The following is a 14,327-nucleotide window of genomic DNA, read 5'->3' on the forward strand; positions in this document are numbered from 1 at the left end:
GATTTTGAAATTAATCAGTCTTTGGATGCACCGTCGGTAAGATGTTATGTTGCTGCAAACGTTAGTTTCAATCTTCAACCTCGTCCTGTTTGAGACAAGCACAAATTATGTTACACATTAATATATTAATTTTTTAAGTATATAGCATTAGTCAAATGTTTTATAAATGAAATTTATCTTAATTCAGTTTAATCTTAAATCTGAATTCGAGTAACAGTTTATAGAGGTTTGTATAGACAATTCCTGTCGCAATATCTGTTAAATTAAAGAAACATATTGTAGAGTCATTTATCAACTAGTGACTGCTATGGATAACGATTGGCGCGAATGCGTCGATAGTGATCAGCATTTGTATGTGATGACAATCAAAGCCAATATATCGCATTGGTGTTCTAAAGTTATGTTCAGCGTTAATTCAATTACTGCAGCATTTTATCTTTTGGGCGAATACGCAATTCGTTTTGTTTATCTATCTGGAGATTACAATGATACCTTTCGGCAGTTTCCAATCAAGGTACAATTTCCCTTCGAAACTCAACAATCACCGATTTTTGAGCTGCTGGCTGTAACTCTATTTCTACACGTGATGTTAAATGCATGCACGCTCGCTATTGTGAACGCATTAATTTCTACTTTAGTAAGTGTCTCATCGTATAAATTATTGTAATTGGTATATTAGACTAATAGATCATAAATATTAATACTTTCTCACAAAAGTTTAACAGTATATGATGTCAATATAGACCTGAAAGTATCAAGATTACATTTAGTTTGATAAAACTCGGTTACACACAAATCATGATATATCACACAAACGTAACTTAATATAAGAGTTGATATCGCTGAAAAAAATTAATATAGCTAGTTAATTCAATATCGCTTATAAATTGATACTTGTAATATTTGACAACTTGTGGAGATTTAGATATATGAATATTCTAGGTGTTTCACGTAAGTGGACAAATCGATATATTATGTCAAGAATTCAAAGCTATTTCTGAAAAAACTTTTTCTCGTGAAACTTTCACATCTACATTAGGTACATTGATTGAAAGACACAACAGAGTTTTTTCGTTTTCCGACAACATAGAAAAACTTTTCTCCTTTATTGCATTAATGCAAGTTATCTGGAATACATTAGTTATGTGCAGTCTAGGATTTATTATCATAATTGTGAGTAAGTGTGCTGCGCCCAGTAAATGTGCTGCGAACAATATTTCAGTCAATTTATTCGGTTTTGTTGCTTGCCGAAATAGTCGTTTTATATTGAGACCAGTACCGTCACGATAGTAAAAACAGTTTTTACTTATCTTTGTGTAATAGTGGAAATTTTCATCTTATGCTTTGCCGGAGAGTATCTTAGTTTGAAGGTTAGTAAGTATTTGTGAAAATTATTAACCATAAGTACATGTATATATATTTCAATAATTACACGAATAAAATATTTATAATATAAATTACATTACAATAACTGTTTTCCTACATAACGAGCACATTGTTTTAAATATAAAATGATGTAAAAATTATTGTAGCCCAAGACTATGTTAATTAATTAATATTTCATTTATTAGTATTTTATTTCATTAAGTATGAGAATATTTATTCTACAAATAGAAATAACAAGTAAATAATTTCGTATATATTTATATAATTTTTTTATTTGTCTTCGAAACAATTCTACTTGACAATACGTTACTTCCATTTTGCATGGACGGTGTGTATATTTGTCACTCTAACTTCTTAATACAAATAAAAACATTAGGAAATTTTTTTACTTGTATACTAGCAATCACTGATGCCTTCCCAAATGAATTTGTGCACATACCAACACATTTATACATTTTGCATATACATACATGGAAAATATGCATGTGTTCTGCCTGTGCCTAAATTCATACGGGAAGGTATCAGTGATTCCTAGTGTACGAAGAAGACTTTCGTATATTTGATTGAATAAAGAAAAATCGAAATATCATTTTGTTGTCCTTAATATTTTTTTATTTTCAGAGTAAATCAATCTCGAATGCAGTGTACGAATCATTGTGGTACGATTTACCACCAAATCAAGGAAAAATAGTAACGCTCGTCATAATGAGATCTCAAAAACAGCTGATGATCACGGCAGGAAGAATCACAACTTTATCTTTGGAATCTTTCACGAATGTAAACTTTCAGAATTATTTTCTTGATCGTTAATTAAATCTTTTGACATTCGATAAAAATGTATAAGTGAAAATGTATATATACAAGTTTGTATTAATTAAATTTCTAATTTAAATTGATTTCTCAATTTAAATTCTTTTTAGATTATAAAGGCATCAGCATCATACGTGTCTGTTTTACACGCGATGTATTAATAGTAAATATGTATATTAACAAATAGCAATTTGTTCAAATCGCAGTGTTATTAGTATTATTAGTATAAAATCTTAATGTAGAATAACTGTTATCAATAATTAAATTCGACAAACTAACACACTTAAATTTTAATATTATTTTAATATAAGATTAAAAAAACATTTCAATGTAGATTACACAGGCAAAAATATTTAATTAAACTTGAATACTTACATCTCTTTTTACTTATTTTTTAAATCTACTGTATATATAAACGTATATTCTTACCGAGAAAAAAGACAGAGGAGGAAATATAAAAACAGAGAGGAATGTAGATTTTCGTTATGGTGACCGTATCGAAATATCAAGACTCTATCCAAAGATCCAAGTACCTAGGTGCAGTTTATGTTTGCACGTGCTGTTGTGTTTGTAAACAAGTTTCTGTAATACGTCCAGTTGATTCCCATTTTTGTTGAGTTCCTTTGCAACTGTATTCTGCAAAAATGTAATATTTACGTTATTATAATAGAAGGAATAACACATCGCGCATTATACTTTTCTGATTTAGAGGAATACGAAGCTTCTTGTTCTCTTGTCTTTTTAAAAGCTCACGATCAATGCCACGAGTACAATTCATTTCCGTTTCATAGAATACCCACATAATTATAAACTTTCAAACTGCCCTGCGTATGACGATTATCAGAATATCTAGAAAATAATGCACATCCGCTTTTTTGTCGACGACATGACATTGTCAGTGGGAAGAAATGGTTCAATGCACGATTTTTTTTATTACTTCATGGTAAAGGTGCACATTATGAGAGAAATGTAGAATGTTCGTATGAGATAATTCTACCTCGAATTGCTCTTATACTACACAATGTATAATAGCGATTGATCCGTATTCGCATGAGTGGGGGTTTACGTCGCGCGCATGGGGATACACTTGGAAAAACTGTCAGTTCCCCATCAGTTCTTTCTCATGGTTACAGCAAACAAATGTGCTGATCTTCAAGTCCTCGCGTTTTCCAAATTGTTAACGAATGATAGCCAAGAGTACTGTCAGCCCGGCACTGAAAATCGGCCTTCGGTTGCTTGGTGTGTGGCCGGGTGTGTCGCATGCCATCGTTTATTGGCTGATTTTTATGTCGAGTATACTTATCATACAGTACTTTCAGTATCTCTACATATTTGAGCACTTCAAGATCAGCGAGCTCTCGAATCTTGTCGATGGATTGTCCTTGACTTTAGATTACAGTTTGACGTTTCTCAAATTGGCCAGTCTATGGATACATCGTCGGTAAGATACCGCATCGCAAGTTATCTTCGTATTAAATCGCTCTCGCGAGCAATTAGGCTTTCGTGACACCGTCGGCCCAAACGTTTTAAGCGAAATATTAATTACCAATGTATCGCTCTCGCGCGAAAAGAGTAATGAAACTTTATTCATTATCTGACCGATTTAATTAACATATTGTAGAGTTTTTCATAAAATTCTGGCCGCTATGGAAAACGATTGGCGTGAGTGCGTCATCGACCAGCACTTGAGTTTGATGACGATTAAGGCCAGTGTATCACACTTTTATTCTAACGCTATGTTAAGCTTCAACGGAATTGCTGCAGTACTTTACGTTTTGGGCGATTATGTAATTCGTTTCGTATATTCAGCCAACAATTACAATAATACCTTGCGGCAGCTTCCTATCAAGATGTTACTTCCCTTCGAAACTGAGCAATCGCCGATTTTCGAGCTATTGGTCGTAACTCTATTTCTACATGTAATATTAATCTCGTTTACAGTCGCGGTCCTAAACGGATTAATTTTTACTTTGGTAAGTTTCGAATTTCACATTTGCGTTTTCTGTTTCATTCAAGCTGTTTAACGAATGGATTTGCGATGAATTTAAATCGAAGAATACTGTCGTATGAAAATCTCATTTTACGTTATTTTTTGTGAAACTTTGTTATATACAAAACCGCATTACTACTTCGTTTAGAGACACAAAAATTACTATCGCTTTTGGAAAGATATAATGCTTGGATAAATATTGAATACGTCGTAGGATGAAAAAACAGTAAAAAAATTCTTTTATACCAAACATAATTTTTAAAAGTAAAAGTATTTTTCATACATAATACTTGGAATCTTTGCAGCAGTTTGAGTACATTTTAGGTGCTTCACGTAAGCGGGCAAATTGATATAATATGTCAAGAATTCAGAAATATTTCTGTGAACGCTTTTCCCTATCGATCTTCCGCATGTATATTAGGAATGCTGGTCGAAAGGCACAACAAAGTCTATGCATTTTCCGAAAGCATCGAGAAACTTTTCTCTTTTATTGCATTAATGCAAGTTGTTTGGAATACTTTGGTCATTTGTTGCCTAGGATTCATTATCATAATTGTAAGTATTATCATAAATGCATTATAATCGATATTGTAAGTAACACATTCTTTTCTATTGTACATTAAAACAGTCTGTTCACAATGAAACCGATGTCTTCGTATTTGTAAAGGCCACCTTGGCTTACTTCGCTGTAATGATAGAAGCCTTTATCATATGCTTTGCGGGAGAATATCTTAGTCTTAAGGTCAGTAATTACGATATATTGTAAAAAGTTATTACACTAAAGGCTTAAAAAGTACATTCGATATTATATAGGCTGTATTCCAATATTTCGTTGCCAGTACTGAAAATCTATAGTTTACACCATGAGCGCCGTACACTATACATTTTCAGTATTGGCAGTGGATATCGGACGCAGCCATAATAAATGATATATATTTTTATTCCATAAAAAAAATGGTAGGACTTGACAATGGTAGACTAGAAAAAAAGCTCTTCTTTCAGATAAAAGATTTGTTTGGGTCGAGAGAAAAAAATACTGTCCCGCTATTTTTGACATAATTTACATTATTTTTAGAGTAAATCGATCGCTGATGCAGCGTACGAATCGTTGTGGTATGATATGCCGCCAAATCAGAGTAAAACTATATCGTTCATGATAATGAGATCCCAGAAACAATTATCGATTACTGCGGGAAAAATGATGGATATGTCATTCGAAGCCTTAACAAGTGTAATCATACGCAACCTTCTTGAGCAATAATTATTAAATAAAAAGCTTTATTATGCTTACGATTGATTTTTATGTTTGTTACGATATGTTTTCTTTATGTCTAGACATAGAGGAAAGTCCCCTATTATGAGATAGGCTTCTAATGTGAGATAGCGGTTTTCAACATCCAAATTTAATTACAAATTTTCCACTAAACAAATTTTACTCCAAGGGCAGTAAATTTATGATTAAACCAACAGACGATGCCTATTAATTTAGCAGAAACTCCGTTATCTCATTTTGACAGTCTATCTCGTAATAGGGGATTTTCCTCTATATATATAGGCTGAAATTAATTCTTTAACATCCATTTGTTTAGATCATGAAGGCATCGGCGTCATATGTATCTGTCTTGCATGCGATGTATTGATACCAAGAGAAATGCAATAGTGATTTGTGAAAATTATAATTAAATTAGTGTAAAGATAATTTATAAACTATTAACTGTTTGAAAGAGTTAATTATTAAATCTGTTGAGCTTTCTATGATGTTTTATTGATTTAAGTTTCTCTCTGCTGTCAAATTTTCGTTGTAGTTCGCGGTCTTTCGTGGTCTGGTACATCATTTTGGTACAATTACCGAACACCCAGACGGATAATAAGCTATCTCGAATTACTGTGGGGCTATGCAGCACATAACTGGGATTGATTGATTGGTGCTCGAGGGATATAGCATATCGATCGTTTGAGGATTGCTAGGTAATTTCAGTGTATTATGCAGATTAACTCATATGAATGTGCGATACTGATCTTCGTGCTCTCCTGTATCAGGTGTTGTTAACGTAATTCTGAGTTGCTTATTCACGTGTCTTCTGACAATGAATTTCGAATTGCGGAGTGGTAACCGTGGAGATCATGGGTTCCCCGCTCGACATAGACCTTATATTGTTTAATAGTAAGCACGTTTCAGTGTAGCTCAAGTTTGCTATATATTGGTGCTGAAATATATGGCCGATTGAAGTTGTAAATAGTGGCGGGTTTTACAAAACTTGGGTTGGAGAACGAATGGTACGAGTGAAATAATGCCGATCGGCATTTACGCTTAACGACCACCAAAACTAATATTTCACGTTTTTGCTCCCATGCATGTTGAGCATCAATGTGTCATTCGCAATACTGCACTGGGTGTGCTATGCGATTCCGGAATTTGATGGAAAAACGCAATAACGTGTCATGATAACTTTCTATTAAATTAGAAATTCCCTTTGAGGCTGATATTTGCCTTATATGTTAGAAAAATGCAATAGTTGTGATTGTAAATATACATACAGTTAATTCGGAAAAATCTTACTTTTTTACAAACTTTGTTATTAAAAAATACTTCATCTATTAAGTTTGTTAACATTTGTTAAAAATATTATATTTAATATCACTTTGCAGGTTTTTATATTACATTAAATTAAGTTACTTTTAATAACAATAAAAATAGCCCCAATTTTCGTTCATATTATTTACACGTTTATATTACAGAGATACGATATTTAAAAAAAAACTGACTTTTCAATCGTGTCATACGCGTTTCTATCTTGCTAATTTCTTGCCAGTCTACGCATCGTACTTTCTTCTATTTTTCCTCTGAAGTTTCCTTAGACTTCTTTGTCTACTTTTATTGTTTCTTCTCGATATTACAGGTAATACGATTATTAGATACGTACAAGTATACGTGATCGAAGAAAAATCTACATTTAAAATAAAAATTGCTACCTCTTGCTTGAAGGGAAGCCTGTTGATCGCTTGTTGCCCCCCACAATCTTTGAACGGCCCGTGCTTGAGTCGTTCAACGTGTAATTACGATAGATCGATGACTGTTCCCGCTTTCGTCGTCCCCTCTGCGATCGGTCAATACTCTTATCGTCATTACGCGACGTACAATAGATCAATCAACGTACAAGTTTCACGCATAATACACCGTCGCTCATATCGCTCATATCATTTAAGTATGTCGGTTATGATAGTTATGTATATTTCATGTATATTTTTAAAACATAAATAATTTTTCAATACCTAGAAATGCTTCCCCGCCGGAAATAATTCTACAAAATTCTACAAAAAATAAAATATACTACAAAAACTATAAAATATAACTGCCAGAATCTAAGGAATTCTACGTAAGTTTAAAAAGTGTTATAAAAATCGACATAAAAATGTTAGAATTGGAACACTTTTGTTAATTTTTGTAATGTTCTACAAGTAAGCAGATGTTTTAATTCTTTAAGATTTTGTTGTTTCTCAAATTTTTAAAGCTAGTAAAGTTTTGTACTAATTTTTACAAAATTGTACAATTTTTATGAAATACTACTTGCAGTAATTTTTTGATTTGAGAACATTGTAATTTGTGATACTATTTCGTAGGCAGATATTTTTACAAAAAAATAAATGTTTCAACGAAGATATAAACATTTCTACAAATTTCTATTTCAAGTCAATTTTTGTATAGTTATGATATTTATAGAAATTTTTTCCGCCAGGTTTTGAATATAACTTTTGCTTAACTATTTTAAAACTGTTTCAAATCTTTGGCTGAATTGAATTAAACGTGGTTTAATAAGGGATGAGTCAGAAAGGTACACCTACGTTATTTTTCGATCTAACAATATCGTTGCGGCAAAATGTCAATTATTTCATTATCCTTATATTACATCACCCATAAAATTAATTAATTATAAATAAATAAGGGAGAAATAGAATATCATCACAATTTCTTCTCACAGGAAGTCCATATTTGATCCTTCATATTTTAAAACGCTCTGGCGACAAAGGCATTTACTCACCGTAAAATATTCATCTTTTCTACAACGTTCGTATTTCGAAGTTCTTTCATGTTTCAAATCTGACGTTTATTCAACCTGTAAGAATTCTTTCTCAAACAGCTCGTAAATGTAAAAGATGTCGTAAAGACGTTCGAATAGAGCGTTTTTCGGACTTTCCTTTAGACACCTTTTATATTTTGGCGTTGCTTACGTTGTGCATGTACATCTTTCACTGTAACAGATACTTTTGCGTAAAGTATTTCACAAGATTTTAGAGAGATTATTGTGTGTGTGTGTGTGTGTGTGGGAAGAGTACACTCCCCTATACTGTTAACTCACGCATATATCTGATAATAATTTACATCAATTTATGACGCGTTGATGCTTTAACATTTTAATGTTCATTAGCATATCTCAACACTCTCGGAGGTCTCATTCAGTGCTCAGCGAAGGGTGAGGATAATTCTCGTAGGACCAAACTCGATTTTCCCCTCAAAATGGAATTTCTCTTTCGAGATTAATGAATTCTCATCTTTGAGATCATAGCAGTAGATCAGTTTCTCTATGAATTGTTTTTTTTTTCGTTGGTCGCAATGATCAATTCCTTGGTCGTTACACTGATGAGTTCCAATCAGTTTCTTTGCGGCGTTTAACAATAAGATTATTTTTTTATGTTAGTAAAGACAGGTCATATATTAATCCAGTATTCGCGGATTCTTAGTGAGCAGAGATGTAGCATAACAAAGTCTAACACAAATCTCTTTGAAAAATTATCAGGATTCTTCGTTTCTACCGGAGGCCTTATTTTAAACATTTAAAGCATCAAATAATCATTCCATTGTCTGACAGGAACAAAGACTTCTCCTAGATTGTATTGATGCAGTTCTTATCTAATAATATCTGATGACTCAGGATTCATCGTAAGTATACATAAAATTTATAAATAATGAATAAGGTCACAAATTCAGAATTAATTTTAATTTAAAAAGAGATAGAAATAAATTTTTTCGACCAATTTTGTTATTATTATTAAGCCGATTTTCTTACTAACAATAAGTCTTATTATAAAATATTATCTTGTAATTATTATTAAGCAGGTGATATTAAAAAAAATATTAATAGTGCGAAGTTTGCTTAGCTGTTGCATAACTAATTTATATTATTTACTCATTCTTACTACCAGTAACAATCAAAGTACAATAGTAGAGGAAAGTCCCCTATTAAGATAGGATCTTAATATAGGATAGCGGGGTTTCTGTTAAATTAATAGGCGTCATCAGTTGATTCCACAATGAATTTACTGCCACAATGAAAATCTGTTTAGTAGAAAATTCATTGTTAGACTGTGTCTATCTAAAATCTAGAATCGTTGCGAAAAAAGATTTGTGATTTAATTTAGATGTTGAAAACCTGCTACTCATATTAGAAACCTGTCTCATAATAGAGGACTTTCCTCTATTGATGAAAACCAGTTTTGTTTTATGTCGGAAGAGTTTCTTGCCCGCCAAGGATCTTAGCACGAAGGTTATTACATTGAATCTGTATTTTATTGGAGCAATCTTATTTCTTCATAAATTGCTGTGTTAATAGGCAATTTTGCGAGCACTCAGCTTTACAAATTGCTGCTACATAAACGTATCTGCATCAAATTTTTTTCGAGAGAAAGAATATTCGTTCTTGTTCGACATTCGTAGAGCTCGACTGGTTGTTTTTCAGTGTAAATCGATTGGAGACGCCGTCTACAAGTCCGTCTGGTACAATATGACCCAGCACTGGCACTGGCCGAACTCTTCTGCTTGCGATTGCGAGGTCGCAAAAGAGATTGACGATCACAGCCGAAAAAGTGATGGATCTTTTGCTGAAGGGATTCACCGGCGTAAGATCTATTCTCATACATACCAAATGTTGCTCATGGATATTAAACGCGTCTCGAATGAATACCAAAGCTGCCTGGGCAAACGTTTTATGATGCAAACGATTTAGCGACCTCCATGACTATGCACACACCCGATATGATACTTACAATGAAAAGTGTCTTTCCGTATACAAGTCATAAAAACTTCTGTTTCGTACATATCGATGTTGCATGCAATTATTAGAAGAAGTGACAACCTGGATACGAATATCAATGACAACTGTCGTACTTGCCCGTGCACGGAGAGAATTTTCTCGTAAAATTTATCCTGAAAATCATGTAATCGTGGAACAACGTGACACTTTGAGGAACTTTATAAGAGTTTTTGAAACTTTACCATACATTTTACTAGTAAAATGTATACTAACAAGCATAATTACTAGTAAAATGTATGGTAAAATTTCACAAAGCTCTCATAAAGTTTCTTGAAATGCCGTGTTGTCCCACAATTACATGATTTTCAAGGTAAATTTTAAGAGAAAATTCTCCCCGTGTATTCTTGATGAAACTGAATACATAGAATGTGCGCAAAGTTTGAAATATAAACTCTCTGAAATGTTATCGGTTGTAATATTAATCACCAGACGAACCTCAGCACATATTTATTTCTTTAACGCGACGTAATATTAAAAGTGCGTTAACGCTACTGACGAATTATTGCGAAAAAACAAAATTTATTCGACAATGAGATGTCTGTTCGAATAATCTTTTTAAAGGAAATTCATAATATCGATAAATAATCTTCTCTGACCTTTCTGTGGAGCACGTGAATGTGATCGAGCGATAATTCCACGTGAGTTTCGTTTTTACAAAACAACAATGCACGATTTAGATCTTCTCATAAGTCTCTTTGTAGCAACACTCCCTTTCCTTCGCTCTTGTGCTTCTCAAGTCTTTCAACGCGTCTGACATTGTGCACATGCGCTCAACGGATCTTTCATTTTTTTTTTATTAAACGAATAACTTACGTTCCCTTCCTCGTAACGTTCAATACACGTCGCCTCGAATTATGCTCTTTCTTGTCTGTAACCTGTAATCATCGTGAAAATGTAACGTACGCTTCTTTTTTGCCGCTGCATCAGAAACGGCAAGAACACACGTAATTGAGATTGATTGATAACGATCGACGAAGGGGCAACGCATTGTTGCCCCGCGCATTGCGACCGGAGTTATAGCTCGTCGAAACTCAATGCTTAATTTCCGAGTAACGTAGCACGCACGATAATCGTTTTGCCTTTGACGAAGAAACGTCGCGGTGGTCCGATCCCATGCGAGATAATGCGCGCAACTTCCATCAGCACCTCCGTCGAGCTCGGCCTGCGCTTTGTCGGGATCTGGCCTGGTTTGCCGTACGGAACCACCATTTGGCTCGCGTATATGACAAGCTTAGTGTTCGCGCTGTACTTTCAGTACGCGTACATTTTCGGTCACTTCGACGTCAGCAACATCTCGAATCTCATCGACGCGCTCAGTATCACATTGGCTTATAGTCTCGGCTTCCTGAAGCTGATCTCTCTCTGGTTGAACCGCAGGTAGGGACGATTCCTCGATGTAAATGACAGGAGCGACATGTTCCGATGCAAATACGCGAGCAACTTTGTACAGAATATTTTATGATATCCTGCTAGCGATGGAGGAAGACTGGGGCAACATTGGTGTCTACGACAAATCGGTGTCGTACGCCATGGCGAGCAATGCTGATCTGTCGCGTCGATGCTCGAACGTGTTGATCAGCATTAACGCTATGGCCGCAATTTCCTACTCCACGAGCAGTCTTCTGCGTCGCACGGCCGACCTTAGAGAGGATCTCAACGCTAGTTCAAGAGTGCTACCTATAAAGATGGAATTTCCCTTCGAAGCTGACGCGTCTCCCCTCTTCGAACTTTTAGCGGTCAGTCAGGTTTTTCATGTAGTGTCGATCGCCGCTTTAGTCGCTATGATAAATTGCTTGATCATCACGTTGGTGAGTTCCACCGATCATATGAGTGATGCATGGCTTTTGAAGATTTATTAGCTTCATATCTTCCCTGTAACATGCTCTCCCTTGCGAGACGTTGTTATCCGCTAAATGTTGATTGAAAGTAAGATCGATTTTTGTCTTTTTCTAATTTTGCAACTGGAATTTGGATACTTTCGAAAAGGACTTGCGTCAATAGTCGCAGGTTCTTTCTGTGGAGTCTACTAATAGTCACGTTTAGGTACTTCACGCGAGCGGGCAAATCGATATTCTTCGTCGAGAATTACTGACAATTTGCGGCGACGGAAGTTCGCAGCGCGATTCAATCGTCACGAGTGTCAAGCTTCTGATTAATCGGCACCAAAGAATAATCATGTTCTCGGGCAATATTGAAGAGCTCTATTCCGACATCGCGCTGATGCAGTTCCTATCGAATACCGTGGTCATCTGTTGCATCGGCTTCAGCATCATAGCAGTAAGTCGCGTCGTAAATTAATAAGGTATAACTGTAGTATTATTTTACAATTTTACACTAAACGTATTAAATACTTTCCGAGCTCTCTGCCACCTTCTTGTAGTCTCTCGCTAAAGACGGGGCTACCGTGGTGATGTTAAAATCCGCTATTTTTTACGTCGCCGTAACGTTGGAAGCCTTTATCTTTTGTTTCACTGGAGAATACCTCAGCGCCAAGGTTCGCACAATATTTTATCTTACACGTGCAATATTCTATTTCATTCTTCGCGGCCGCTGGCAATCAATTTCAAACTTTTTGTTTCTTCTGCAGAACAATTTGCCTCGATCAATTTAATATATGTAATATATGTATAATAAATTAATCGACGTAAATTGTTCCGTAACGAACGAAGTAAATATATTTACTTTACGACTGTTGTATTTATAAAAAGTTCACAAACTTTCAAGGAAACTCTCAGATGATGTCACTTAGAATCCGACTTAAAATCGAACTGAGATATATTAATAGACGTTTTCTTCGCGTTTCTACTTTTTTTTCAGAGCAAATCGATTGGCGATGCAGTCTACGAAGCGCTTTGGTATAACATGACACCTGCCGAGTGTCGGATTCTATTATTTGTAATATTAAGATCGCAGAAGAGATTAACAATCACTGCTGGTAACGTCATGGACCTTTCTCTAGTAGGATTTACGAGCGTAAGAATCTTGCCTTGCGAATGTATACTATAACAGGATGAAACGTCAAGATGTTTAATGTTTCTTAAGACAAAGTAGAAAATGATACGCGGTCTATTACACGAGTGAAACGAATCGTTTTATTTCGACTAGGTGATGAAAGCATCCGCTTCGTACATGTCGGTGCTGCACGCGATGTATTAAACGAGATTAGTGGATAACAATTACTTGTGCCAAGCGCATCCATCGTGATTACCGGCATATTGGACAGTAGCAAGTGTAGCATTGCAAATAGCTGGAGTGAAAATCATTCTAAAAATGCGAGCGAGAAAATATACTTTATAAGAAAATGTAGAAATGAATAAAAATAGAAAAACGTTTGTCTTTTGGAGAAAACGCAATAAATCATTTCAAAGATATTTCTGACTTTTAAAACGTATAGAAAGGATTTTCAACGCGCTACTTTCTACTTCAGGTCACTCGTATTCTTGCTTTGTATCGACGATGTCATTAGCTTTGCTAAATAATTTTAGACGCTCATATATATTTTACACGGAGAGAATTTTGTCTTAAAATTTATCCTGAAAATCATGTAATCGTGGGACAAACATGGCATTTCTAAGAATTTTATGAGAGTTTTTTGAAATTTTACTACACATGTTACTAGCAAAATGTATGATAAAATTTCAGAAAACTCATAAAGTTCTTTAAAATTCCGTGTTGGTCCATGATTACATGATTTTCAGGATAAATTTTAAAAGAAGATTCTCTCCGTGTACAATTCAAAAGATCATAAATAGGGTAAAGCGGAGCTATTTCGCGCAACCTAAAAGAATCAAATAGAAAATTTTCAAAACAAGCTGTTCAATTCTTAAGAAAGGGGCTATTTTGAAAGTGTTTTATTTGATTTTTTTTTAACTGACAAGTGAAATAGCCTCGCTGTTCTAAATTTCTGTAGAACATAATTCGCATGCAAAGACTCCAGCTTCGCCTTTTTTTTTATGCTATTCTGCAAACTCACTGTTCCACGTACTTACTCGCTTGTAGTAACAACAGGTATACCCGCTGCGAATAATTATTTCTTCCCCCTCGCTATGGAC

The 14,327-nt window shown here is 34.6% G+C and overlaps 4 protein-coding genes across 6 annotated transcripts; all 4 read left to right on the forward strand.

The window, feature by feature from the left end:
- Nucleotides 1-773, forward strand: LOC105563604. Its single transcript, XM_012015318.1, has 2 exons — nt 1-36; nt 283-773. The coding sequence occupies exons 1-2, from the start codon at nt 26-28 to the stop codon at nt 665-667; spliced, it is 396 nt and encodes a 131-aa protein (XP_011870708.1). The 5' UTR covers nt 1-25; the 3' UTR covers nt 668-773.
- Nucleotides 774-1,143: 370 nt separating this feature from the next.
- LOC105563652 (odorant receptor 4-like) lies at nt 1,144-2,481 on the forward strand. The gene is made up of 4 exons (XM_012015417.1): nt 1,144-1,173; nt 1,257-1,370; nt 2,008-2,163; nt 2,307-2,481. Exons 1-4 carry the CDS (start codon nt 1,144-1,146, stop codon nt 2,355-2,357), a joined length of 351 nt encoding a protein of 116 aa, XP_011870807.1. The 3' UTR covers nt 2,358-2,481.
- A 902-nt stretch (nt 2,482-3,383) lies between these two features.
- Nucleotides 3,384-5,901, forward strand: LOC105563609 (odorant receptor 22c-like). Its single transcript, XM_012015329.1, has 6 exons — nt 3,384-3,637; nt 3,818-4,169; nt 4,511-4,741; nt 4,815-4,928; nt 5,262-5,417; nt 5,776-5,901. Exons 1-6 carry the CDS (start codon nt 3,483-3,485, stop codon nt 5,824-5,826), a joined length of 1,059 nt encoding a protein of 352 aa, XP_011870719.1. The 5' UTR covers nt 3,384-3,482; the 3' UTR covers nt 5,827-5,901.
- A 4,709-nt stretch (nt 5,902-10,610) lies between these two features.
- Nucleotides 10,611-13,691, forward strand: LOC105563608 (odorant receptor 13a-like). Of its 3 annotated transcripts, none has more exons than XM_012015325.1 (6): nt 10,611-11,652; nt 11,726-12,083; nt 12,319-12,552; nt 12,656-12,769; nt 13,093-13,248; nt 13,381-13,691. In XM_012015325.1, exons 1-6 carry the CDS (start codon nt 11,399-11,401, stop codon nt 13,429-13,431), a joined length of 1,167 nt encoding a protein of 388 aa, XP_011870715.1. In that variant the 5' UTR covers nt 10,611-11,398; the 3' UTR covers nt 13,432-13,691. The 3 variants fall into 3 exon arrangements, with proteins under 3 accessions (XP_011870715.1, XP_011870717.1, XP_011870718.1); XM_012015327.1 differs by having other exon boundaries at nt 11,726-12,011; XM_012015328.1 differs by having other exon boundaries at nt 11,590-11,652; nt 11,749-12,083.
- The last annotated feature ends 636 nt before the right edge of the window (nt 13,692-14,327 follow it).

The sequence above is a fragment of the Vollenhovia emeryi genome, unplaced genomic scaffold (genome assembly GCF_000949405.1).
Source record: "Vollenhovia emeryi isolate VEMERY1.0 unplaced genomic scaffold, V.emery_V1.0 DF939173.1, whole genome shotgun sequence".
Lineage (NCBI taxonomy): Eukaryota > Metazoa > Arthropoda > Insecta > Hymenoptera > Formicidae > Vollenhovia > Vollenhovia emeryi.

Coding starts and splice junctions, on each gene's coding strand:
- LOC105563652 (XM_012015417.1), top strand. CDS start 1,144: ATGTGCAGTCTAGGATTTATTATCATAATT. Junction 1,174..1,256: donor TAGGATTTATTATCATAATT/GTGAGTAAGTGT, acceptor TTGCCGAAATAG/TCGTTTTATATTGAGACCAG. Junction 1,371..2,007: donor GAGAGTATCTTAGTTTGAAG/GTTAGTAAGTAT, acceptor TTTTATTTTCAG/AGTAAATCAATCTCGAATGC.
- LOC105563609 (XM_012015329.1), top strand. CDS start 3,483: ATGTCGAGTATACTTATCATACAGTACTTTCAGTATCTCTACATATTT. Junction 4,170..4,510: donor ACGGATTAATTTTTACTTTG/GTAAGTTTCGAA, acceptor AGTACATTTTAG/GTGCTTCACGTAAGCGGGCA. Junction 4,742..4,814: donor TAGGATTCATTATCATAATT/GTAAGTATTATC, acceptor ACATTAAAACAG/TCTGTTCACAATGAAACCGA.
- LOC105563608 (XM_012015325.1), top strand. CDS start 11,399: ATGCGCGCAACTTCCATCAGCACCTCCGTCGAGCTCGGCCTGCGCTTT. Junction 12,084..12,318: donor ATTGCTTGATCATCACGTTG/GTGAGTTCCACC, acceptor AGTCACGTTTAG/GTACTTCACGCGAGCGGGCA. Junction 12,770..13,092: donor GAGAATACCTCAGCGCCAAG/GTTCGCACAATA, acceptor CTTTTTTTTCAG/AGCAAATCGATTGGCGATGC.